Here is a 27,281-nt window from a genome sequence, read left to right as displayed (position 1 = left end):
CCTGCCTGATCCCACAGGTTAACTACCTAAAAACTACCTGAAGTGCTCCCTATGCTTTAATGTGCACTCAAAGCCTGTGGAGTAGGGAAGGGGTTGAGAGATAGGGAGACCCATTCCCACCTTTCCTGCACTGGAGGTGTGGCTCCTCAGGGGAGGGAAGGGGAGGGGACCTGAGCTGCCAGTCCAACTCAGAGCCCTGTGCGCTGGCAGTGCGAGGGTTGGCTGGCTATGTATTTCACCCTATGTAGAGCCTGTGAATGTCACTGCACATAGGGAATGCTGCTTCGATTCAGTGCAGTGCTTGCAGGACAGTTCACATTGCCCGAGGGGGGCAGAGGACTCGAAGAGGGGAGGTGCTGAAGTGGCACATCTGGCTGACTGAAACATCTGTGCTACCAAATACCCAACCCAGGAGAGGAATGATTGATTATAGGTCGCTAGTGCACAAAAATGCAAATTAAAGTTAGAATACAAAATTGTTGGGAGAAATTGAATTGCCAACTTTTTCTACCAACAGCAGCAGAAAATCTGGGGGCCTGCGATGAAGGGTGGCACTTACTCCTGGAGCCTTCAGAACAACACTGGACCTCCTCCCAATTCCAGAAGCGGGGGTCATTAATGCATGAGTAATGAATGAGAAAAGCTGTACAGTAGAAATGAAACTGTTCCACTAATGCCTGATTTGAGATATCACCAATGACTTCTTGCAAAAGAGTGGAAAGATTTTAGGACTATGCTGTTTATGTGCAAGGATTAGGTCAAAATACCCCCTTATAAAAAGGGGCCCCACTTGGTTTTATGCCTTTATTCAGTGATGTGACATATTATGTCACTTAAACAGTACTCAATGGTTTGAAAGTTTTTATCATCAGAGAGATATTCCCTGTACCTAGGGAATCCTAGGGGGATCTGATTCTGCTCCCACTGATTTTAATGGAAACTTTGCCATTGAAATCAATGGAACAGGATCAGACTCAGAGGTATACACTGGTAGAACTGGTTATGACAATCAAACAGGCAGAAGCCTTTAAAAAAAAAAAATCACACACAAACATTAATTAGCTTTAATGCACCATTAAGACAGAAACAAGTTGTCAAAAGCCAGTCTATTCCACAAGTTAAAGGATGTTCCCACACATTTTATATTACACACACACAGGTTTATATGTGAAAGTAGTACATTTTGCAGTTTTTAATACAATATGACTAAGTGAACATAATGGAAGCAACTTAACATTTAGAATTTCCTGACTTGAGTGCTAATGTTATATTAAGACAACATTTAACTTCCCATGACTTTTAAAGAAAAAGAATGAAAGAAGTGAGAAAAATCTGAAGTATTTGGCTTCAAGTTCCTTGATCCGAGGCATAATATGAATGCTCCCCACTATGGAAAAAATAAGTTACTGAAGCACCGTGCCGCCGTGGCACTAACAGAAGCATTCTTAACTGGTCCAATTCCTTTCATGAATAACCATTTGGCTGCAATGCTCACTCTCTCTACCAAGGCCCTTGCATGGGGAATCCTAAATATGTTTTTGAAAGGTTCTTTGCAGCTGCATCCAACTTCAAAATATTCATTAATTTAAAAGTGACTGAACCATTCTTCAAAGCTGGCTTGATTTTTTTTTTTTTGTAGGTGTCACTGAAAGACAAGCTACATTTGAAGTTTCTAGCCTCTGTCCTTTGCAAGTTATCAGAGAGCAAAATTTTCTGATTGAAATTTATGAGCAAAACGTATACTTTATTACCAAGTAGCTCAAAAACAAAATCACCTGATTTCACTCCAAATTCCTCAAATTTAAGGCAAAAATTATGAGTAACTGAAAAGCAAGGTTAGAATGGAAAGCAGAATTCAACCTTAACAATAGCAGGTGTTTAGATTATGTTGTGTATACACACACACACACACACACACACACGACAGAACTCTGCTGAGATGAGTTATACCAGAGAATTATTTCAAAAACAGTCAAGCATCAGAAAAGTAGTAATAATTCTTGCACAAATTTAATACATTATCAAAATCTATATGTTGAGTGATATAAAAAGGATAGAATGGAACAGGAAAAGGTTCACAAAAGGGCAACAAAAGAAAATCAAGGTTGTGGAATAGCTTACATATGAGGAGAGACCAAAAAGATTAGGGCTGCTCAGCTTAGAAAAGAAACAACTAAGGAGGAATATGATAGAGGTCTACAAAATCCTGAATGGTGTGGACAAAGTGAATAGAGATGAATTATTTACCTCTTCACACAATACAAAAATCAGGAGTCACCTGAGGAAATTAACAGGCAACAGGCTTAATACAAACAAGAGGAAGCATTTTTTCACACAATGCACAACTAACTTGTGGAATATATTTCATTGGCATGCTGTGAGCACCAAACGTATAACTGGGCTCAAAAAAAGAACTGGATAAGTTCATAGAGGATAGATCCATCAATGGCTATTAATCAAGATGGTCAGGGGCACAATCTCATACTTGAGGCGACCCTAAACCTCTGGCTTACAGAAGTCAGGACTGGACAACACGGTGAATCACTCCATAATTGCCCTGTTCTGTACACTTCCTCTGAAGCTCTAGTATGGGCCACAGTAGGAGATAGGAAACCTGACAGGATGTATCATGATCTGACCCCGTATGGCAGCTCTTATGTGCTTGTATTATCTTTTATAACTATTCTAGGAGTACTGTTATTTCACAACAAACTATATATCCACCTTGTGCACATCATTTTACAGAATAGCTTACAATTTTGACTTTATCAGGATGGTTAAAAGAGGTTTTAAGCACTCCCATGTGTTATTTCCCATCACACCTCCTACATTTTCACTTTTATTCCCAACCTTTCAGTGATGTTAGCTGTCCCTCCCTCCAAGGCCAAATGCAACTTCTCTCACAGCTCATTAAGGTTACTTCCCAAATTGTAGTTAGAGCTGTTGCATCAGAGAATGACAAGAGGTGTTCATTCCTCCCTACCTTCCTTCATTTAGGTCACTACAGACCTTTGTGAGGTGCTCCATCCCCATGGGGGAGACCAGCCTGTTACCTCCACAACATTGCAGATCCCTGCAACAATACTAGCTTTGTCTTCACTGCTAAAAAATGTGTTTTTACTGTGAGATAACTAGTGTGTGATAGCTATCCTGCTGTAAACTCCTACTGGAGACATGGCACTGTAGTTTAACCAAGAGGCAAAATAAATATCAACCCCGAGTGAAGGGTATAGTGTCGACCTCCCCTGCTTGCCTCACAGAAAAACTACAGGGAGGGAGCTTGTTTCCACTGGGATTTTACAATGAGGTAACTATCGCACATTAGTTATTGCACTGGAAGTAACCATCATTTTTTAGCAGCAAAGACGAGCAAAGATTAGGCTCTATCCGACATGGCAAAGTGGTAGACCAGGAGCAGCCAATCATCTGCTATGTTTCCTGCACTATTACTACATAGTCTCATTTTCCTAGTTGCATTTTGATTTGATTTACAGAATAATAAATAAATAAATTCTAGTAATAAATTGCTTTCCTCTGTACAATAAAAAATAAATAATAAATAAATTCTAGTAATAAATTGCTTTCTTCTGTACAATTTATTATGATCAACAGAAACAGGATGACTGGCTGCTGACCTGGAAAAGTTGAGATAACACATGTGATGTGGAAAGTGTTTAACTAACAGATTACTATATTGTATTGTCTTCATCAAAAATTTGAAACACATACTCTTCATGTGACAGCAGCAACGTAAAAGGTGTTTATATGTGGCTATTACTTAAAAATACAGGAATTTTGAGTTTGAAGATTTTGTATCATAGGACCTATGTAGTTCCCCAGATACACCGGGTGGCTGCCATAGGGGGGGACACAGATTATTTTTTATTAAGAAAAGTAAGGATTGGTACATGAATTAAAAATCACGGTAATGTTTTCATACATTTGAAAATAGATAGATCAAATTTGAGCGCTAGAGATGTTTGTTTTTAAACGTGGGGTCTTCAGTGTTCTCATGAGACTGTATTTATAATGGTTGTCAAGGGCATGTAAAACACAGGATAGCAGTATTCTATTGTTTTTAATTGCATAAATCAAAATAAAGGGAACAAAAAGAGAAAAACAAACAGATATTGTAAATTGAGCCAACAGTTTCTTGTAACTTTTTTTTTTTTTTTAAAGGATCAGTTTACTAACAAAGTCTAAAAACCATGTGAATAACCACTTGAAGTTGTGTTACTCTCTTTACTGCAGAGAAACATACACCTGTTTTTAGGTAGAATGAAGGGCTCACAAAGGGCAGCTACACAATCCGGAAGCAGAATGGATTAAAAACAAACCACTGCACGCAGTGTCTGACAAACTAGCCCTACAATCCTGTCACATGCCTGCGAGGTCCCACAAGTTCTCATTTAATTAGCTGGGGTAAAAGGAACAACAGCTGGAATGCATTTAACATGGCAGATCTCCAACACTTCAATTCTATTGTCATTCTGGGGGGTGGCAATCCAGAGGCTATTTATGAATTATTAAAAACAGCCTGACAAACTTTATGCCAATGTAACTGGGGGTGTGACCTGTGGTGTCTGTGTAATTAATCCTTCCATGGTTACTAAGCTTTCAAATATACAGTACTTCACTGCTTCTGTATGCATTCACAGAAAATGATAGAAATCTTAGCAACAGTTATTTAGCTGCACTCTAGGGCATAATAGATAACTTTTAAGCTGTTTCTTTTATCCGTCTCTTCTTTTAAGCATAGTCTTCCACTATTTAAAAAAATTGAAGGAAACATTTTTTTACTAGGGGGAAAAATGGTAATTTTTGAAAGGAGACATACTACAGACACACTGTGATTTAGTGATAAAGCACAGGGCAGGGAATTGGGGCCTCCCTTGTGGTATTATAAAATTGGCTGCGTGTGTTATGGATTGCTTTCTTCTCTCAAAAGGATCATGTATTGGCTAATAGAAGAGGCAGCATGCCAGATAAAATGGACCAATAGTATTCTTCTTGGGCATTTTCTGTGTTCCTCAGGATTAACCCACAATGCGTTGTTCCCACAAAGTGAGAAAAAGTTATGCTATTTCTTATAAAATACAGCACAAACTAATTCACAAGTCTGCATAAACTTAACCCTGTCTTAGGAGCATTTGGAAATCCCCTTCTAAGCAACAAAGTTCTTTTTCCCCCCACACTGAATGCATCTAATATAGCTCAAAGCACATGCAGCATTTATCTATCACTGGCCCTGCTTTACAACCAGTTGAAAGAATTCTGGCTCATCTTTGCCAACATACTTTTGCTACCTCAGTGCACAAGTATGGCACCAGGTAAAACTGCAGCTAAAGAAAGTTCAGGCAAACCTCATGCTGCAGCCTGATCTCAGAGACATCCTGGATTTCCTTGGCTTTTGTGGGGGAAAAGTGCAGTGCAAATCCAGCTATGTAAACATTAAAAACTCAGCGCTTTGGTTTTCCAATATGATTGTCCAAATTCAAACCAAATTTCTTGCATGCTGTGCTTGGATTATGGGGTAGAAAAGTAGACAGTATGCTGCTGGCTATGGTGGCTTGGCTTTGTACTGGCTTGCAGAAGTAGGCAGCGGAAACCACCCTTTTCCACCTGTGGAGTTCAAGGGCATCCCTTTTGTCCTGGCACGATCTTGATGAAGTTTTCAAATAGGCATTCTTTACTCTTTGATTGCACATTTCTAGGACGGGCTGCCATGGTCTCTCCCACCACGGTAGGGCACTTTCCCATACCACTCTGCCATGAGCTTGAGTGCTAACAGAGCTGTTGAAAGCCCAGCAACATATGGACCCAGGAAAACTCGAGCAGTTGCCTCCTCTGCGCCTTAGCACCCTCATGAGTGATACAGCAGCCAAAATCATCACTGCCTATAAGTACAGCAATACTGACTTCACTATCCCTACAGTTATTACCGGGGATTCCCTACAATCTACCCCAGCCTTCATGGCTACATTCTCACATACTTACCATGCTGATAACTGCTGCACAGCCCCATACCAAGCCTGACTTCATATCTGCATGAAGATCTTTATAGTAAAGTTTTAGGGAGGTTTGTCACTTATCTTTTCCTGTTTGCTAACCTTTTAAATCTAACAATGTCTTTCTGGCAGTTGATCAGTGGCCTTGGCTGAGGTATCCTTGAGGGGCACCTCCTACAGGCCCGGCCTTGATTAGGAGAATGAAGAAACAGACAAGGAAGGACATGTTCATTCATCTGTTCAGGAGCGCTGAGGCCAGTGCACAATGTAGCTAATGCTAAAATAGATATAGGATAAGGCTATAAGTAGGATACCAATACTGGGTATAATATTGAGAGGGGTGTATTTGCTTATAATAAGTATATAGGTAAGAGGTAGGGGTGGATTAACGCTGTAACACAAGACCTACAGGCCCCAGGTCTGTAAGATATTTAGCTTAGTCAAACAGGGCCTTCGACCTGAATTAGGCTGGCATGAGCAGCTGACCCATAAATAAACTTACAGCCACACAAAAAAGTGTTCTGTTTCAGTACATACATGTGTTAATGCTGATATTTAAGAAATGTATATTGCAATGTACCAGCTAAAGCCAGCTAGAATATTCTTGGATTTTTGCAGACATGGGGTGTCAGCAACATGCTAACCACAAGCTGTTTGGTGTCTGAGTAACGTAAACATTAATATTATAAGGGGGACTAACAAGTTAGCCTATGAAAACTGGGGCACCCCAAATGTAGTGGGGTGTGAAAGTATAGATAAGTACATGAATATGTATGAACCAAAATGGGTATCAGCATAACTCATTATAAAAGGTATTACCTGGCCTATATGCCATGGGAGACATCAGGATGACTACCGCTAGTGATGACAAAGATGATGAAGATAATGACTGTCACTCTGGGGTTCCCCAGCAGATGTGAGCGATACCAATCTAATATCGGTGGTAATCTTCCTGATGCTGTAGCCTCTCAGGAGACCAAACCCTTAGCTACCACTTAATGATCTGATTCTAAAAGATCAATCAATAATCAATACACCAATTCATCAATTAGGCTACAAGAAGAAACTAGGGAAGGCTCATTTGAGGAAAAAGACAGAAGGACCTAGGAGGTGCACAGGAAACTGCACCAAGATATTATACAGCTCCTCAGACAGCAAACCCAAGTGCTACAAAGCTTTATGGAGCAAAACTCCAGAAGACTTGCACACCAGCAGCCATTACACTGCATGTACATTTCTATCTTCCTGGGACCTGGGCCATATTCGTTCCCTGCCAGCATAGCATGCCACATTATCACTTCCACTGAACCCAGTGGAAAACAAGAAGAATTGCTATTTGTATTTATACACTGACCTGTGATTCATGCAGAAGCTATCAGCACCTTGCACTTTGTTCTTAAATGATTTACAAGTATTTTTGTTGATTGTTACTGCCCAGTAGTTTTACTTTGTGAAAATCCTGGTTTACATACTGTCTTACACAACAGACGTGACCACCCCCCACTAAATCTGATTCCCCTCATCAGAGTCATGAAATGTGTTAACAATTCATTTAAAATTCATATACAAGCCAAGTGCAGTTTATTCATGAAGAGACACAAACTAACAAAAACAGCATGCTGCCTGACTATGACACACTGTCACTCTTACGGCCTCCTTCAGCCATATAGCAGCTCAATGTGCTCAAGCGGCTAGTCATTCAAAAAAAAAAAAAAATCAACTGTCATTCCACCTCTCCTCCTCCCCCCCACCCTGCCAAGAATATTCCCCCCATTGCTGAGCAATTAGATAAAACACAATATTAAATAATAGAAATATTTGGCTCACTGAGATCCAGGCTACTCATGAGGTATCTCCAGAGTACTTTCAGTCTACCAAATGCACATTCAACGGTCATCCTGCAACTGTTCAGATGACAGTTCAGTCTCTCCTTCCTGTTGTCCAAGTGCCCAGTGTATGGCTTCATGAGCCAGGAAAACAAAGGGTAGCCTGGGTCCCCAACAGTTTGCATTACAACCTCACTGATATAAATGTGCCATTCCAAGAAAAGTGTCCCTGCTTGCAGCTTTTCAAAAATCCTGTATCCCTAAAGAGGCAAGCATCATGCACTTTCCCTGACCATCCAGAGATAATGTCAGTGATACATCCCTGGTGATCCATCACACTTTTGTAACTCAGGAAAAGTAACAGTTTCTGATTATGTACACAGAAGCAAAGTTGGGAGGGCAGGGGGAGGGGCAAATACACATCCTGTCGCTCCACCACAATTTTTGAAGTCCATTGAATTGAATCCCTTTCTTCTTTCCTGAACTTTGCCCAGACTCACAATCCTGGGCAGCAGGACAAGCTCAACAACCATGCACACCTGGATGACTACTGCCCCCTCCATAGACTTGCCAATGTCAAACTGACTGCCCACTGACAGATAGCAATCAGGGCCACAAACGTCCACAGCACAACGACTACCTGTTTCTCCACCGTCAAAGCAGCTCTCATTTTGGCATCTCTATACAGGAAGGCTTACGTGAGCTCAGCATACTACTCCAGGCCTTCCATATCTGAAAGCTCTGCAGCCACTGATAATCCTCCCAGATATGCATCACAATCCAGTCCCACCTCTCGGTGCTTGTTTCATGAGCCCAGAAGCACTGCGCTAATGCGCTAACAGCTGGCAATTTTCATGCAACTATCCACATAATCCACGCTTTCTCAGTATTCTCATTTTCACTGCTCTATGACCGGCCTCTGCGATAGTTAAAGTTCCACAAACACAGAACAATCAGGTTCCCTGTCTCTAAAACAGACATGAGAACTCCACTGACCTGTTCAGCATCCATGATTCTGCTGAAGTGGCAGAGAGATTAAAAACTGACACAAGGAAGAGCAGATTATGGGATGGAAGGGAGGAACTGTGGGAATTAAAAAAAAAAAGTACCAAAAAAAATATTTAGGGGCTGGAACAGAGGGAACTGTGGGAACCTGACACCCCAAAGTTCCCACAACTCCTTGAGAGGAATGCTGGTGTCCCACAATGCACTACAAAAGTGGTGCACAAGGCTGTGCACTGGATAGCGGCATAGGAAACATCGGGATGTCTATCCACAGGACATCATGTCTTGTGTCGATACAACCTCGTGCTGTGAGGATGCATGCACCAGAAAAGGCAGCCAAGTGTGCACATGCCCTAGTGAGGTTACCATGTCAGCAGCTATATGTCGGCACAAATGCTACTGGGAAGACTTTCTGGTGTAGACATGGCCTAAGTGGACTGTTTTCTGATTTTTCTTTCCCTTAAGTTCTGGAGTGATAAGTGTCTTATATTATTTGGAACTCTGATAAATATTTCCCCCTTTCAAAAGTTAATTGTGTATAGGAAGTGTAGTTGTGCTACCCTGCATTATCCAGGCAACATGTGGAGTAACCAATTCTTGTCCAAGCTCATGATTCCAGGAAAGTTAAATGGTGCATCACTAGTATTGCATATCACTTCCCTCCCTCTTCCTTACAGGCTCCGTATATAATATGAAGGATACGAATTTTGAACAATCAGAACAAAACATTCACTACATTATGTCCTATACATTTGTAGTAGAAATCAGCTCTTCTAGGTTGTAATGACTTTCAGCACGTAAAAACTAGATTCCCTATGAATTAAACAGAAAGAATCAAATGATACACATCTGCAAAACAGCTTGTTCTCTCATGGGATGAAACTTAGGTGTAAGATATGGTGAATAGGACTTGTCCCAGGGATGAATGCTACCCAATAAGGATCTGGATATGAATGAATTATTTTATCATCATCATCATCATCATCCATGGATTACATACATTTTATTCAATTTTATAACATTTCCTGTAACAAACTACAAAATACATCATGAGTGAAAATAGTTTGCAAGCCTGCAAGTACTGAATACCAAAAATAAATAAATAAATAAATAAATAAAACCCCAAAAACCCACCTCTCCTTTAACTGCACAATGGGGGGGGGGAAATAAAGTGATTTTCATAGAAATAGAAGAAAATCTATATTACTATACATGGCTTTGATGTCAAAGGAATTCCAAATGTAAATAAAACCAGTGAAACAAAAAGTGACAAAACTTGTTCAAACATTGCACTTAGGGTTTTATAAGTATTTAGAACATTTCACTATAAGCTGGCATGCAAACTCACCAACTGGGGAAGGAAAAATAAAGTTCCAACTACAGATCTCTTCACATCCCTTTCTTCAGGTCTTGCTTTATTTCCAAAAAAACCCCAACCAACTCAAAACCAGAACAAATCAATTCAAACTACAGGGTAATAGACACCAAACACCTTTCCAGCTCAGCCAACTTGAAGGAGTCAGGACATATCCATCCCCTATGACAGCCCCTTCTGTACCAGCTTCCCTTTTTCTTTTATAACCCCATCAGATCACCTAATCTGATGGGAACCTTGTAATCCTTTACATGCTGAAGGCACCTTTATACTTTGGCACATTTATAAAATGCTCTAAGAATCTGGAAACAAAAATCTTGACAATTGCAGCAGAAGAGAAATTCTGTTATCATACGGAGGCCCAGGACCACATGGGGAGATACTTATGCCTGCACAGACTTCAGTGGGACAGTGTACAGGCTTAAGAATCTTCCTCCATACAGCATCCAGCAGAATTGGAGTCATAACTATTAGCTTTCCTCTAGTGTTCAGTTTTCCTTGAGAGTAATGAAGCATTCCATGTTCGGTATTTATTGGTCACAGACCTATAAAAAAAGTTTCTTTACTTGAAGCACAAATAATTCCTCCAGATGTTTAAGGTAATAATGGTTGGCACTATCACTCAATCAAGATAACAAGTGCCTTTTAATACTTCACCAAAATTAGTTCGAAGTCCTGTTAACTGATGATCAATGAGGACCTCTAGTGTCATTTTGATTAGTCAAATAGTAAACCATTAAAAAAAAAAATTAGACACGAAATAGTGTCAAGAACTATAATTAAATTTCTATTCTCCTTCATGAATACATTACAGGACTGTAATTTTTTGAGAACTGAAGCGGTAAGGTGTTATGGAAGCAGCTATTCTCTACCATCCCCCTTCCTACCCAATTCCACCTTTCAAATGCCCATGTCTTGCCCCATCCTCTCCACTTATACCAGTTGTGGGTGTGTTGGTCAGGTGAAGCTAGTGTAGGAGGAAACAAAGCATTCCCATATTCAAGAGAAAGTCTCTAATGTCTATATCTGGCTATTTTAAAAGCCACTTAGCCCCGTGTAACCTTAGAAGACTGGGAAACCTGGTCCACAATCTCTTAATGAAGCCTAACAAATAACTTTATTAGTTGTGACCTGGGAAGTCAACCTCCTCTAGGGCTAAGATAAAATGCAAACTCAGTGATGTCTCAGATGGAATCTTAAACAATAAATGCAATCAATACAAATTACGTTGAATTATATGTGGTTGTTTTCTAGTGTGCACCATAGGGATTAATCTGGAACCACAAAAGCTATATCACTTACAGCCACAAATTTGATTCAAAGAGCTTTATCCTCTTATCTATCAAACTCTACTAGAAATATTTTAATCAGTTTGTTGCTAATGGATTTGAGATAGAAGTAATGCAACTGTGAAGGGAAATTTATTATGCCATTTGTAATTTACACACTACCAAAAATTCCTTTTGAGTTCATTTCCAGACAAAAATTCTTTGGAATATTACTTAGGCCTACTGTACATGCTCAAGATAATTAAATGATTTCTCTAAGGCTCCCTTTGACAAAATACACATGGCACAGAGCAGGATACGTCAATCTCAAAATATAAACTCCATTTTGTATGATGAATTTGCTGAGAGTAAAAACATGTCGAGCTCAGGAAAAGTGCTTCAACAAGGTGTAAAGGACTATCACAGAGAATTGTTTGCAGTGCTATTGTTGCCACCATGTTGGGCCCAGGATATTAGGTCGGTGAGGTAATATCTTTTACTGGACCAACTTCTGTTTAAGCTTTCAAGCTTACCTAGAGCTCTTCTTCAGGTCCTTGTCTCTTATTACTGAGAAGTAATCCAGACCACAATCTGAGGCCATCAGTTCTATGGAAAAGGGCCAACAGTTGAGAGGCAACAGACTTCCTACTGAGGGTTCCTAGGGGTTGAGGTTTGTATGATTGAAGGCTGGAGTGGCGTTTTCCAGTGGAGCACATGGCAGAGAGATGTCTATTTGAGAGTAGGAAGCTGCTCTAGCTAGGTGGGGGCTGACAATTGCCATATGTAAGGAGGATATGCAGGAGGGTGAGAGCAGGAGGGACTATCCTAACAAAACACACTGTCAAACCACAGATTCACCAGAAGGGGTGAGATCTGACAAGACTTTTGTTTGTTTTCAAAGATCTGTAACCACTGAGTGTTTTAAAAGTAAAATTTCTGTGGTTAAGACATTCCTTTGCTAAGTCTGTGTTCCTTGCTCCACCTGCAATGTGTCCCAGAAGGAATTAAACTAGAAGGCTGGAGTGCCCACAACTTAAGTGAAGCTCTGAGGGAGCATGTGTAAGCAGCAACTGGAGAGGGACTCAGTAGGTCTTAGACACTGATTTGGGAGGTCTAGGGCAGCTGGGTGGTGGTTCCCCACATCCCAAAGAAAGGTAACAGACAATATCTGATCCTGGGAGTGCGGCCTGTAGACCTTGAGCTAGAAACAGTGAATACACTCTACTCAGATGCAGTTGGCTTGGAAGCATGTGGGACTCTGAAATTGGGACCATATGCAATAGACTGGTACCCATACAATAAGGAACCTGTAACAGGTAGTAACATTTTGAAAACAGTTATGGTATCTAATAGTCCAGTATGGTTAAAACAATCAATATTTCCACTGAAAAGAGTTTCAAGGAATAATTTGGCTGTGAAAACTTGTTCTGGGATAAAAGAAAATAGAGAATAGAGAGTTTTTGACACTTCTGGTAATATCTGATTTTTTTAATTTAAATTTTCAAGAGTAACTAGTATTTTGGGGGCACAACCTGAGACACCTTAAAGGAGTTTAATTTGCAGAAGGCTAGTACACAGCACCTTCTGAAGTCAGGACTCTTTCTGAAAATCAGGCACTCCAAAACTTAGGCACTCAAAGTCAGTAGTGATTTTTGAACATTTAGGGACAAAAGTTTAAGAATATTATTGACTAAAACCTTATGGGGGGGAAAGAACAGACAACTGCATCATTTAATTTAGAAAAAGTAGGTTTCAGCAAATATATAATTTTAAGAACAGAAAAAGACCATTAAAATCATCTAGTTTGTCCTTCTGTATAACACTGGCCACAGAATGTCACCCAGTGATTTCACTTAGAACTGCTTTGTGGTTCAGAACTCCTGCTCACTTTTGAAAATCAGATCCTAAAGCTCTGTCACAGGGATGGATCTACCTGTTTTGGGCAACTATGACATTTATTTCAAGCTTTTATGTGCCATAACCTCAACTGGTGTAAATCAATATAGCTTCATTGAAGTTAATGGAGCAACACCTATTTACATCAGCTGAGGTTCTAGTCCATATACACAGGCATCCTTCCGCCAACAATCAGCTCTGATCATTTGTTCCATACATTCTATACAAAAAGCATAGGCCATAAGTGAAGCTTTGCATATCTCTGAAGTGCTCTATTTAGATTTATTTTAAAATACATCCACCTGGAACTCTAGGAACAAGTATAAAATATTAGGGCTGTTGATTAATCGCAGTTAACTCACACAATTAGCTCCAAAAATTAATCGTGATTAATCGCACTGTTAAACAATAGAATACCAATTGAAATTTATTAAATATTTTTGGATGTTTTCTACATTTTCAAATGTATTGATTTCAATTACAACATAGACTACAAAGTGTACAGTGCTCACTTTATATTTATTTTTGATTACAAATATTTGGACTGTAAAAAACAAAATAAATAGCTTTTTTCAATTCATCTAATACTATACTATAGTGCAATCTCTTTAACATGAAAGTTGAACTTACAAACGTAAAATTATGTACAAAAAAGTAACTGCATTCAAAAATAAAACAATGGAACACTTTAGAGCCTACAAGTCCAATCAATCCTACTTCAGCCAATCCCTCAGACAAACAAGTTTGGTTAAAATTTGCAGCAGATACTGCTGCCCACTTCTTGTTTATAATGTCACCTGAAAGTGAGAAGAGGCGTTCGCATGGCACTTTTGTAGCTGGTGTTGCAAGGTTTTTAAATGTGAGATATACTAAACATTCGTATGCCCCTTCATTCTTCAGCCACCATTCCAGAGGACATGATTCCATACTGATGATGCTCGTTAAAAAAATAATGCGTTAATTACATTTGTGACTGAATTCCTTGCGGGAGAATTGTATGTCTCCTGTTCTGTTTTACCTGCATTCTGCCATATATTTCAGATGATGAACCAGCACATGTTCGTTTTAAGAACACTTTCACAGCAGATTTGACAAAATGCAAAGAAGGTACCAATGTGAGATTTCTAAAAATAGCTACAGCACTCAACACAAGGTTTAAAAATCTGAAGTGCTGGCCAAAATCTGAGAGGGACGAGGTGTGGAGCATGCTTGCAGAAGACTTAAAAGAGCAACACTCAGATATGGAAACTACAGAACCTGAACCATCAAAAAAGAAAATCAACCTTCTGCTGGTGGCATCTGAATCAGAGGATGAAAATGAACATGCGTCAGTCTGCTCTACTTTGGATCGTTATCAAGCAGAACCCATCATCAGCATGGATGCATGTCCTCTGGAATGGTGGCTGAAGCATGAAGGGACATATGAATATTTAGCGCATCTGGCACGTATGTATCTTGCGGCGCTGGCTACAACAGTGCCATGTGAACGCCTGTTCTCACTTTCAGGTGACATTTTAAACAAGAAGCGGGCAGCAGTATCTCCTGCAAATTTTAACCAAACTTGTTTGGCTGAGTGATTGGCTGAAGTAGAATTGAGTGGACCTGTAAGCTCTGAAGCTTTACGTTTTATTTTTGAGTGCAGTTTTTTTTGTACATAATTCTACATTTGTAAGTTCAACTTTCATGATCAAGAGATTGCACTACAGTACTTGTATTAGGTGAATTGAAAAATACTATTTCTTTTGTTTTTTTACAGTGCAAATACTTGTAATCAAAAATAAATATAAAGTGAGCACTGTACACTCTGTATTGTGTTGTAATAGAAATCAATATATTTGAAAATGTAGAAAACATCCAAAAATATTTACATAAATGGTATTCTACTATTGTTTAACAGCGCGATTAATCGTGATTAATTTTTTTAATTGCTTGACAACCCTGTAAAATATTAAACATATTATAACCAATGTACAAAATATAAAATCCTCTCAAATCAGGACTCTCTCCACATTTAAAAAAACCCACTCAGTTTTTCCCCAAAAACCCTGGGAAAAGAGAGGAGTTTTGCAGAGTGACCTGAAGATCAACAAATTTAGCCTCTGAAACAGCAGTGGGGCAAGCAAGTTCCAGAGTTGAGCTCCCTTCACTGAAAATGCCTAAACCATTTTTCATTTAAATCAGGATGTTAGCTTGAGTGCCTCAGCCGACCTCAGTGTCATTGTATCACATAAGTTTTGTTCTTCACGGCAGACTTAACTGAATTCAGTCATCCATACACCTCTATCAGTGCCACACAGGGAGACAACACCTCACCCTGAGTTACAAGGAAGACCCCAAGCTGCGAACCATTTAACACCTTGTTAGCCTCTTTTGAAGGTTGTTAGCCAATGTATGTAGGTTACACACACATTCACACACAACACATTAATATGTATTATGCCCATTGCATTATTATAATGCATGCGTGTGTGGGGGGGTGTAATCATGCTAAACTGTACTATGACTATTCTTGCACTCTTAAGCTAAGGCATACATCCTACGATGCCCAGGGACAAGAATAGCTCAACTCCTGGCTTAAGCAAATACAATAACTGTCAAAAAGTAGATGGACTAGTCTTAAGGTACAATGTCGTGTATGTATGAATAATGTAAATGTATGAATGTTCTCTGTTAGGGAGTATCTTCATGCCTTTTAGCATTTGGAATTTAATATTCAAACAAAAGATCGGAAACTACATGGAGGCACCAAAGACAAAAATGGCACAATCTGGCCAATTAAACTTTAAGCATGGTGAACAGCGTTCTGTAACTTGTAAACAGCCATCTATAAAAGATTGTGAGTTTAAGGGGGCTTTTGGGAAGCACATCTTCTGTGTAAGGTGAACCGAACACATTGCGAGACTGCCTCCTGGGTAGGACTGGTAATGGATTAACTCTCTCTTTCCTGTACTGTATTGCTTTATCTTTAGCCAATAAATTTGGCTGAGCTTGGTTATTTAGTCTCTTGAACATTCTTAATACTGAACCACAAGTATAGTCAATTAGTTGGCTATGCCTTTTTGTCATTTAAAGCTAAATGAAGATAGAAAAGTGCAAGGTTTTAAAAGAACTTTCCTTTCTCCACTTTTCTTACCATGCATATCTTGAGAATTAGTTATTTTGTAATTAATGGCTGCTTTCATTTGACTCATGCTTTTCTGTCATTTTAGTTCATTTCAGTTCCTCTTCTGATTAGTATTTGCTATATCTAAAACAAAGCATGTTGCTACACATTTTGGGATCTGCACGCAGATAACTGTGTTGCTTGTCACAGTCAGATACAGAGCCAGTGCAGGTGGTATTCCTAGGGGAATTCTGCACAGAATTGATGTCCCCCACAGATTTCTTTGCTTTCCCACAGAAAAATGACTTTCTGATGGGGAAGCAAAAGGAAGCCACAAGACCAGTCATGTGACCACCCCCACCCCCAACAGTATGTTTCGGGTGCCCAAGGCAGCTGGTAGAGAGGTAAATCACTGTGGGGCAGGGGGCAGGACTGGGGAAGACCTAGCTGGTGGCTCTTACCCTGCGCCAGCTCCTCAGCTGCAGGAGGAGGGATCACTGTACAGGGAGCTGCTCCCCCATCCGAGCAACCCCCATGCATACAGACCCCCTCATACCCAGACCCTCCCGCCGAGCCTCATCCCCCCTACACTCAGAACTTCCCTGATCAGCCCCATTTCCCCTGCACCTGAACCATCCTGACAAGCCACCCGCACCCCCACCATATCAAGCCCCAACCAGCTGCATCTGGATCCTCACCCCACTGAGCCCCACTCCCCCAGCATCTGGACCCCACCACTCCCAGACCCCCTGACGAGCTCTATCCCCCCCACATCCAGACACCCCTTCTGCTGAGCCACAACCACCTTCACCTGGACCCCCCTGCAGAGTCCCATTACCGTTGCACCCAGAACCCTGCAACAAGCCCCTGTGCATCCAGATCCACTCCGCACGCAGATCCCCCACTGAGCCTCCTGCACCCAGATTGCCCCACACAGAACCCTTTCAACCCATACCTGGATCCCCCCCGCCCATATGCCCTTCCACGCCTGGATCCTGCCTTGCTGAGCCTGCCTGCCCACACCTGGGACAGAAGGGCAGGGCTCTGGGGTGTTTCTGGGGGAGGCTGGGTCCTTGCACTGTGTCAGGGTTGGGTGCAGCCTCACCGCTGAGTCCATGTCCCGGGGGGAGCTACACAGTGATCTCCCACCTCTGTGCAGCCAGTAGCCTGTGCTCCCCAATGCCATGCTGGAGCTTCCACATTTATTTGACAAATAAAATGTGCAGAATTTTAAAATATTGTGCGCAGAATTTTTAATTTTTTGGTGCAGAATGCCCTCAGGAATAAGGTGGAGGAAGTGACAGCACAGTACATGTGGTCACATACTCATAAATTAGACTATAATGGGTTAACTAACCCTGCAATTTTTTACCTCATGGTTAACATGCAGTGAAAACATATGCATAGAATCATTTCAGATGTTTTAGAGGTTACAGCCAACACACTCAATTGCACTTTTAATCTCCTGAAAATCTTACAAGATGTTTTCTGTAGAAATTATGTCAATAGAGTGAACACTTAAAATTAAATAGAATAAATAAAGGCATCCCAAACATAAAAACATTACTGTTTCATTTTATTGAAGAGGTTTATCTTTCTTTAATTGCCTCCTGATTTAAATGTACTCTGTTCAAAGGAAAGTAAACCTCAAACTTCTAACAGGTTATATTTATGGTAGTTTTAATGATGTAACTGCACAATAACTAGAAACTGACAGATTGTAAATATCATTTGCCACTCTGTGGGTTTACATGGATGAAGACTAAATGACCTTTCCAGTGACCTACTGTTCTAATGTGTTTTGTAGCTGCAATTAACTCTACTCTTCAGGTCATCCTAACCCTTTCTCTGTGTTACACAATTAAGCAAACATGATGGAAGACATGATTTATATTGTTTCTGCAAATTTAAAATCTTAAGTTTAAATTGTTTAAATAAACAATTACTGTATTTTGTAGACAATAATATGCAGTCCTCCACTGGCTTGATCCCCAAAGGGAGGTTGGGGAGGGCAGGCTGTTTCCATCACGAGGGTGAATTCCCTCCCTCCCCACCAGCCTGCAAGAGATCTTGATGGCACAGAAAAGGCATTGTGCACTAGCCAGGAAGACTCTGAACTTCTGTGGCCTCTCACCTTGCTGACGACTACTTTATTTGATCCTCATTCTCTTCCCTGTTTGTCTTTTTGGACACTGCTATTACTGTTCATATTATGGTCATGCCTAGTGACCCCAACTGAAATCAAGGCCACATCATGGTGGCCACTATACAAACAATACTGTATAAAGAAACAATCTCTAAATTTAATATTTAAATAGATAAGGCAGAATTATCCACTGGAGCACATTGCCTTTGTTTTCTTGTGTTCCCTCTACACCCACTCTTGATCAGCACATACACTCCCATTGATTCAGATACAAACTACAGTGAATCCTGTGCAAGAAATTATATTAGGCAACCTCCTGTTCTAATAGACTATTCAGTACTGTTAGGGACACTGGAGCACAGTTCTGCTTCATCTCAATTTGATGTCCACTCCCAGCAAATCACCAGTTTTTGTCAGTCCTAAGTAGTTGCGTAAGAGATATCACTGCAGTTGAGTCCCAAACCAAATCTATTTCTTTCCCCCGTCTAGTCCACCATCTCCAAATGTTTCTCAGACATTTTTTTTGGATCCCAGTACTATATCAAATTCACTCTCCCTGAAACTGAACACTCCTTTTCTCCTTATCACTCTTTTCTACCTCCCTTCTCTACCACTCTAGATAGCTTTGCTATCCCTCCTGCCTCTCATGCTTGGAACCTCTATGTAATAGCCTTTGATTTCTCCATTTATCTTCTGCTAAGTCTTTTTACTTAAGCATACCAAGTTCACCCTTCCCCTTCACTGTTCCCACTGCTAAAACCCTCGTCCACAACTTGGTACTCTCTCACCTTGCCAATACAGCATTCTTCCTGATCTGCTCTTTTACATCTCTCCCTTCTCCAGTCTATTCACAATGGCACTGCTAACGCCATCTTCTGCTCGTCACCTGACACTCCTTATTGTTTACTCTCTCTACTTTATGCCTTCTATCAAGCTGCCCCCTAGAACAGTCTCCCATTCCCTGGGGGCCTATCACCTCTCCTCTCCTTCCAAATATTTTTCCCCCAGTAATCCTCCTTTTCTTTTCTTTTCCTAATATCTCCTTGTTGTCAATGACCTGACATTCTTGGTCTCATCCACCTCAAACTGTAATCACTTTGAGCTAGCTAAGAGGAAGGTTTTATATTGCTTCTGCAGACCCATACTGTAGAATATCGTGTATCTTATGAGCCGTGGAACTGTTTAAAGCCATGAACAAGTAGGTGGCATGCACAAACTGACCATTGGTCTAACCACTTCAAATCACAGTTAAGAAAAGCCTGTCCTTCCAATTACCTGTCTTCAGTTCCTCTCTATCTCAGCCAAGTACATAAATTCTCCAAATAAGAGAAGGGAGGGTCTGTTTGAATCGGAGAGGCAATATAATCAGAGAATACCAGTCGCTTTTAAGTTTGCCTCCTTTGTTCCTTCATAAAACTAGCTTCAGTTTCCACTGTACATTTAGCAAACAACTGAAATCTTCGGTTAGCGGTTTGGTAATAGTAAACTGGTAAAAAATTGAAAGACTAGCCCTCTTGAAATCATTGCCTTCACCTCAGGTGTCTAACATGTCTAGTCAAAGATAACCCTGCAACTATTGCAAAAAAGCATTTTTTTTTAAAGCCCAAGCACTTTGAGATGCAACATTTTGATAGTTTGAATAGAATTGAAACCTTAGATGAACTAAAAACATTGAAAATTAGTACAAAACTATTAATAGCCATTATATACCCTACTATTTATTTTATTAAAAAGGCACCAATCAAAACAAGAGATGAAAATCAATGTTTTGTGACTGCTTTTGCTTAGCAGATGGAGAAAGACCATTAATGGGGAAAAGTATTCTTTAACCCATGGTCCATACACATATCTCCTAAGAGTTTGTTGCTTTAAATAATTCCATTGATTGTGAGGCATAGCATACAAACTCCTACAAGAGGGATCTGCAGAGAATATTTCATGAAGGAAAATGCACCTCAAAGCTATAGAGTACCAGACTACCCATAAATGCTTTTTCTTCACACATTTATTAATGGTTACTCAAAGTGATATCATTTACACGTCAAATTATACTTCAGTGATTTAATCTGGTTATAAGATTATTGTTACTTTAGGATTGTGTAAGTACTGATTATATTCAAACAAAACTACATTTTTAAACAGAGTAAAACAATAGAAGTTTTATAATACATGAACTAAACGCCACATACTTCCATATGAAAACCTCTTCCACGGATTTCCTTTGCAACTGTGGGTAAGATATCACTTAACCCCTATGTTTCAGTTTACCCATCTGTAAAATGGTTGTAATTATAAAACATGTCCCTAGCTCACCGGGATATTGCAGGATTTAACAAACTGTAAAGCACTTTGAGATCCTTGAATAAAAACCACTAGGTAAGTAGCAGTTACAGCTTTCACAAAAGCTGTAATTAATGTTAATATATTTCTATTATAATCTGTTTTCATTAAAGAGTATTGTTTGGGATAAAGCTTTCCAAAATATTTTCCTTTGAGCTGACGCTAAGAATAGAAAGTTTGAGGAAACTCCATTTAGTGGTTTCTGAATTATGGGAAGATAAGAGGAGGGGAAGACAGACATTTTCTAATAAAAAGAAATGAAACTAATCAAACTCCAGACTTTTCTTAAATTCATTAGACAACCTCCAAAACTAGTTTGTCTCTAGTAATCCATGCTACAACTGGGGAGGGGAGGAAGAAAGAATTTAAAAGCTAGTCTTTATTTATAATGAGCATACTCAATGGGCATTTGCTAAGTCCATTAGCAAAGTCAGAATAGCATCTCACCCTGTGTGCCCTCATTAAGGGATGGAAGAACTGCACCTTCCCCCTACAGAGATTGTCAGGCACAGAACCTGTTACTATGACAGTTTGCTTACAGAAAACTAAAAGCCTCTTACTGAAATATATCCAACAGGATTCTTCAAGTGACTGTCCCAATACCAGGGACCGGGGGGAAATCATTGGGGAGGGAGAGGCGCAGATCAAGTTTCTATAGGTTTTTGCCACATTTTTGCTGTACTCTGCAATATTTTTGTTTAAAACTGAAAGCGTGTGTCTTTTTCTCTTGCAAAGAGAAACCAGCTCAATTTAAGCCATTGTAATACCATTCTGGCAACCCAACCTTAGATGGAATTGTCTAGTGTCAAAACACAAAACAGCAGAATTGTGAAGTTAACTTCCCCCATACTAATTCACTTCAATAAAATATCAATTATAGTGCCTCCACTGAACTGTAGAAACATCCATGGGTTTTATCCATTAACACTTCCACACAGACCTTTTATTGATAGTAAACAATGACTGAAGCATACAGTCCCTAGGTGAATTAGAATTATGGAACCAAATCATCCACTGGGGTAAACTGGCACAGAAGTCAATGGAGCTGTACACGTTTACACTAACAAATCTGGCCCATAATTACCAATTTGTTTTTTTGTTCTCTCAAGCTATCTGATATTCCAGTTTGCTTCAAATGTAGTCAAACCTTTTTTTTTTTTTTTTTACAATATGAAATAATAAAACCTTTCAACATTTAATAACGTACATGACACTTGTGACAATAGGACACATTCTAAACATTTTTAAAACCTTCATTTGTGTAAGCTTTTGCCTGATTTTTTAATGTTTTAGACACTGTATGGATAATTTATTTCTTTGGAAAGACAAATGCAATTAATTTGTTTTACCTTGTTACTTTACAGCTTGATTCAATCAACTCATTTTCAATGTCAAGGAGGCTAGAAGGCAGATTGAATTCCAGTGGAGAGGTCAGTCTTTTCAAACGCAGTAAGGCAACACAGAATTTGGCTCCCATCTCTTCCAGTTCTCGTGTCCCTATCTGTAACCCCTATGCATGAAATAAAATACAGATACACTCTATTAGCTTATAACCACATTCCAGTATTTTGTTATATTTTACAATAGTTTGCTCCAAATTAGCTGTGAAATGCAGACAAGAATTTTTACATAAATGCTTAGAAAGCAGGAATTTACAAAACTCAAAGGTTAATTTTCATCTTGGATAGAATGGCCATTTCTAGAAGACTTCAGTATCTCAGAGGTATATTCTGCTCTCTGTGCCGGAGCTTAATTCCCATCGATGCAAATGGGGGTTACACACGTAGCACTGAAGAGAGATCATAGATTCTTAAATCACAGTTTATCAGTCTTCTGTAATTCATTAACGGAAAGGAAGAACAGTTGAATATTAAGTCATTTTTCACAGAAACTGAATTTACAGTATTTAAATTTTAATCTAAAAGAATTTTCTTCAGGAAGTTCTGTCAGAATGAAAAAAAAAATGAGTATATTCCGGGTGTATAAAATTCAGTAAAATACACCAATTTGTTTAAAAACTAATTTGCAAAATTATTGCTTACCAAGAATGAATGAATAAATAATTCATTTTAATAATTCATGAATAAGAATTAATAGAAACTATCATACTTAACTCTTTCATAGAGCAGTATTGCACAGTTGCCAAACTGAAATTTTTCAGTCCAAAGTTATTGCTACAGTGAATACTCTCTTGATTTCTAGGAAGTGATGGGCTCAAAAGTCTGCTTCAGTCAGCAAAGATTGTTTCACATGGATGTTGATGGAGCAAGGTACGGTTTAGTTTAATTAAGGATGCAGGGAAAATAAATGTCTGTTCTGCAATCTGATCCTTTGAATTTTTGCAATTGCTATTACATATAATTCTTATAATCATTATCGAGTTTCTTTTCAAACCCAGGCTCAGCTGTCTGGAGGTAATTTTGGATGTGTAGAATTTGGGCTAGATGAAGTCTCATACTATATTCCGTTCTTTACAAATGTATATTATTTTTCTTTCAGATGTGGCATTTAATGTGCTGCATGAATTTTTCTTTGCTATAACTAAGGTGGAGACTGCTTTGGATGAATAACCCTTTTTACTTTGTTGTTGGCACTCAGATTTCAGGCAACTGGTTTCAAGATACCAGGGGCCAGGAAAATGATTGCCTTTGGCAGAGAAGAGTCTTCCTATAATGGTTCGTTCACCAGGGGTTCCATTGCCATATCAAATACCGGAAAACAAGGGGCTCCTGGACCAGTGAGGTAGTATTTCTAGTCATGTGCTCTCCCTCCCACCCCCACTGTTCTCAGAACCTTAGTCAGAATAGGCTGTAAGATATGAGCATCTTCAAGAGCTTAACTTGGTTGCCGTTCATATAGAAGTACTTCTATTGTTCAAAGAATCTTTGCTTCTTCTTTAAAAGCCTTCCCTTTTCTGAGTCGGTATCATGACTCCCAGACATTAAGAATTTTCTACCAATAATAGTGAAGCCATATTCCTGAGAAAGTGTTTATGATCTGTCAATTGTATTTGCCAGTATGAAAAGGAGTAGTGTCTGTAGTTCAGATTACATTACCTTTTTAGAATGTCTTGAAGTTACTGACGGTAGGTAGTTTTCCTCTTGCTATTGCTTAAATAACCATCTTATACAGTGGCTCTTTGAATAGCTTTCATCCAGAGCATTCAGACATGGTCATTAGTTGTTTTGTCTGGGTATTCATTTTCCATGCCCAGATAACTCTAGCAATAGCTGTGACCATGGATCTAGCTACACACTGTAGAGAATTCACTGAATCCGCTAAAACAAGGTTGTGTCCAGACACATTTCTCTCAAGCATTATTTCAACTTCAGATAAGAAAGCTTCAAATAAAATGGACTTGACTTCCTTCCTGACTGAGGATTCCACCTTCCTATCAGTGGGGTTTCAGAATACAAATTCATAGTTTGATGGGATACCCATCTTCTTTAGAAGGGAGGCTACTTCTGCATCATCTCTGGCAAGGATACTCCATCTTTTCCCTCAACACAGGATAGAATTTTTGAATGCGTCTCTTTAAGCTTTGATAGATACTCACATTTGAATTTGGTGATGCTTCTAAAGTTATGAGAGGGGGAAGATCATACTGTTCAGATATTTGAGGGAATGTGTCTGCCTTTTGGTCTGAGCTGTCAAGATCTTTCCTCTTTTTAGGAAGATAATTTCCTTTTTCAGCACTGAATGGGATACATTTGGAGATTTTTTTATGTTTCTACCATTACTTCATTCATCTGAAATCCTGACATCACTCATTTCTCAGTAGAAGACAAGTTAGATGAGGAACACACTCTTTCTGTACTTTTTCTTGGAAGACTTTTGCCTCTTTCTTGTTCTATCAATTGATCTTAAGCTGCCAGATGAATCTCATTATTTCCTTCTCATAACGAGAGTCGGCATTTCTAAAGGCCAGGCATCCCAGATGTCCTCTTTGCCTTCATAGGAAGATGGAAATCTCTCTCATTGCACTGACTCCAAAGAAAAGATTATTGTGCAGGGATTTGATTTTCTTGGTTGGTTTGTAATAAGCATGAAGGGGTTTTCCTTTCTGGATAACTGATTTCTCAGTATGACTCAACTGGATAGATTTTCCATTTGATTTCTACTCTTTTTTTACCTGAGGACTGATCTGAGGCCTTTGGAAGTTAATTTACTTAAATTTCAGTTTGGCATCCCATACTTTACCTTATTTATCTAAAAAGTATTCTGAAGATTTTTGGTTTGTGGGACTCCTGGATGCACTATTATCGATAGGAACCCTAAAAGCATCCCCATCTCAGGACCACAGAAGGTGGTCAGGAAATATTTTGGAACCAACCTATCATAGGGACACTTGTGTACCTAGTACGAAGTAGGAATTAATGTACTCTACATGGGCCTACTGAGAAGCCTGCTGAGGTGTGTGCTTTGTCAATAGGCCAAGAGAGCCTGGTTTGGCGTGCTGGAATAGGATAATTATACCTCACTGTCTACTGTCTTCCTGGTTTGCAGCCTTCTGGTCCACCTGTTCAACATGGCTGAGGTCTGCTTGCAAAAAGGAGAAGCTACTGTGTGGGATGTTTTGGCATTCAGGGGTCATTTACTTTCTAAGCCTGCTTCAGCTTGCCTCTCTGCTTCAGCCTGCAGCAATGTTTGAGGCACTGTGGGAACGGAAAGAAGATGAAGGAGGCTTCAGGTCATCCACTCTTTTCTACTGGTTGTACTTTTTAGCAATATTTAACTGTTGTTGGGTAACTGCTGCGCAAAAAAAAAGGCATAGGGCAATAGGCTTGCGCTGCACTGGAAACACAGTGCTGGGGGTGGGAGGCAGGAAAGGAGGCGAATTTTATTCACTGCTGAACAGCAAGCTGCTAAAATAGCATGAAAATATTTGGCTTTATCTGCCTCCTTCTGCTGCCATGGGGGAGAGTTCTGGAGGCAACATTACCTAATGTCTGGTGGATAAGTCCAGATTGTACCAAGAGGAGAGCTCCCCCCATTGCAAAAGCTGGCTAATGGTCATGTATCCAAGAAGTCTCTATTAAAATAGTTCAATGTACTGGTAACTGATTATTAATAGTCTTGTTAATATGGACAATCAACAGAACATGCACATTACATTTTTAGAATGACAGATCCAAACGAATAATGAAGGAATCTACATTATATTGAAATAGACTGTTTTGCGCAATATAATGTAAAAAGCCCTATAACAGGATGTTCACGCACCTTTTTTAAAAACAGACAAGCTGGGTTTTGGAAAGTGATATCAATGTAAAAGGTAAACTCAATCCACACATAGGCTTTCACTTCATCTAGTTTCTTTACCTTATATTTGCCCTGATCGCAGCCGCATAACGTGCTCTCCATTGTGTAACTCCTTTGTACTCCTATCTCTCTCCAGACAACTACACGTGCTGTCGATTCCTTGGACTTTTCAACTACAAAACTGCAGCTGCTCATGCTGAATGTTGGGGCAATGTGACTGAGAATCTTAGGAAGAGTCTATAGGATAGTAATTTGAAAAAGATTCAATTTATTTTTACGAAAATGTGAAACCACAGTATATTAATCAGACAGTTCAGATCTCAAAAAAAAAAAAAAAAGAAGAAAGATTTTGCAAAATCCATCCAAAGTAATGTTTTCATTATTTAAAAAAAAAGCCAAGAACCCAACCGATTCATTCTTCCCCCATCTTCAAAAATTCCCTGATAGCGTTTGCAACCCAGTTATTAAAATAGTGTGAGAGTCAAGTGCATAAAAAAAATAGAACGTGAAGTGTCTAGTAGAAAAGATTTGACTATATGCATGACTAATTTGTTTTTATTGTTGCAGCTGAGTGAAGTGCAAAAGGGAAAATGTAATTTAGATTAATATTCAGTTTCAATAGTCTAATGTATAGGAAGTTCTGTATTTTAAAATACTATATAGTATTTCTGACATTGATTCAGCAAAGCTCTTACGTGTATGTTTAACTTTAAAGCATATGAATAAATTCAACTTCAACAAAACTATTCACAGGGGGCAGGGATAGCTCAGTGGTTTGAGCACTGGCCTGCTAAACCCAGGGTTGTGAGTTCAATCCTTAAGGGGGCCACTTAGGGATCTGGGGCAAAATCAGTACTTGGTCCTGCTAGTGAAAGCAGGGGGCTGGACTCGATGACCTTTCAAGGTCCCTTCCATTTCTAGGAGATGGGATATCTCCATTAATTAATTAAGTGAGTGTATATGTACATGTTTCAATTGTTTGCTAGATTGGGGCCCAAAACACTTAACTATGTGCGCTTAATTTTAAACTTTAAAGTCAGTGCAAGTTTATC

The 27,281-nt window shown here is 39.5% G+C and overlaps 1 protein-coding gene across 1 annotated transcript in view; it reads right to left on the bottom strand.

The window, feature by feature from the left end:
* The window catches only part of AGTPBP1 (ATP/GTP binding carboxypeptidase 1), a 105,865-nt gene that overhangs the window by 9,338 nt on the left and 69,246 nt on the right, over window positions 1–27,281 (bottom strand). Inside the window, exons 24-25 of the mRNA XM_065406008.1 lie at window positions 26,290–26,466; window positions 22,317–22,477 (exon numbers count right to left, since the gene is read on the bottom strand). Of these exons, the coding sequence (XP_065262080.1) occupies window positions 22,317–22,477; window positions 26,290–26,466 (338 nt within the window). The remainder of the gene's footprint in view (window positions 1–22,316; window positions 22,478–26,289; window positions 26,467–27,281) is intronic.

Source organism: Emys orbicularis, chromosome 6 (genome assembly GCF_028017835.1).
Source record: "Emys orbicularis isolate rEmyOrb1 chromosome 6, rEmyOrb1.hap1, whole genome shotgun sequence".
NCBI lineage: Eukaryota > Metazoa > Chordata > Testudines > Emydidae > Emys > Emys orbicularis.
The sequence above is the reverse complement of the archived record's forward strand: the minus strand, read 5'-3'. Positions and strand labels throughout refer to the sequence as shown.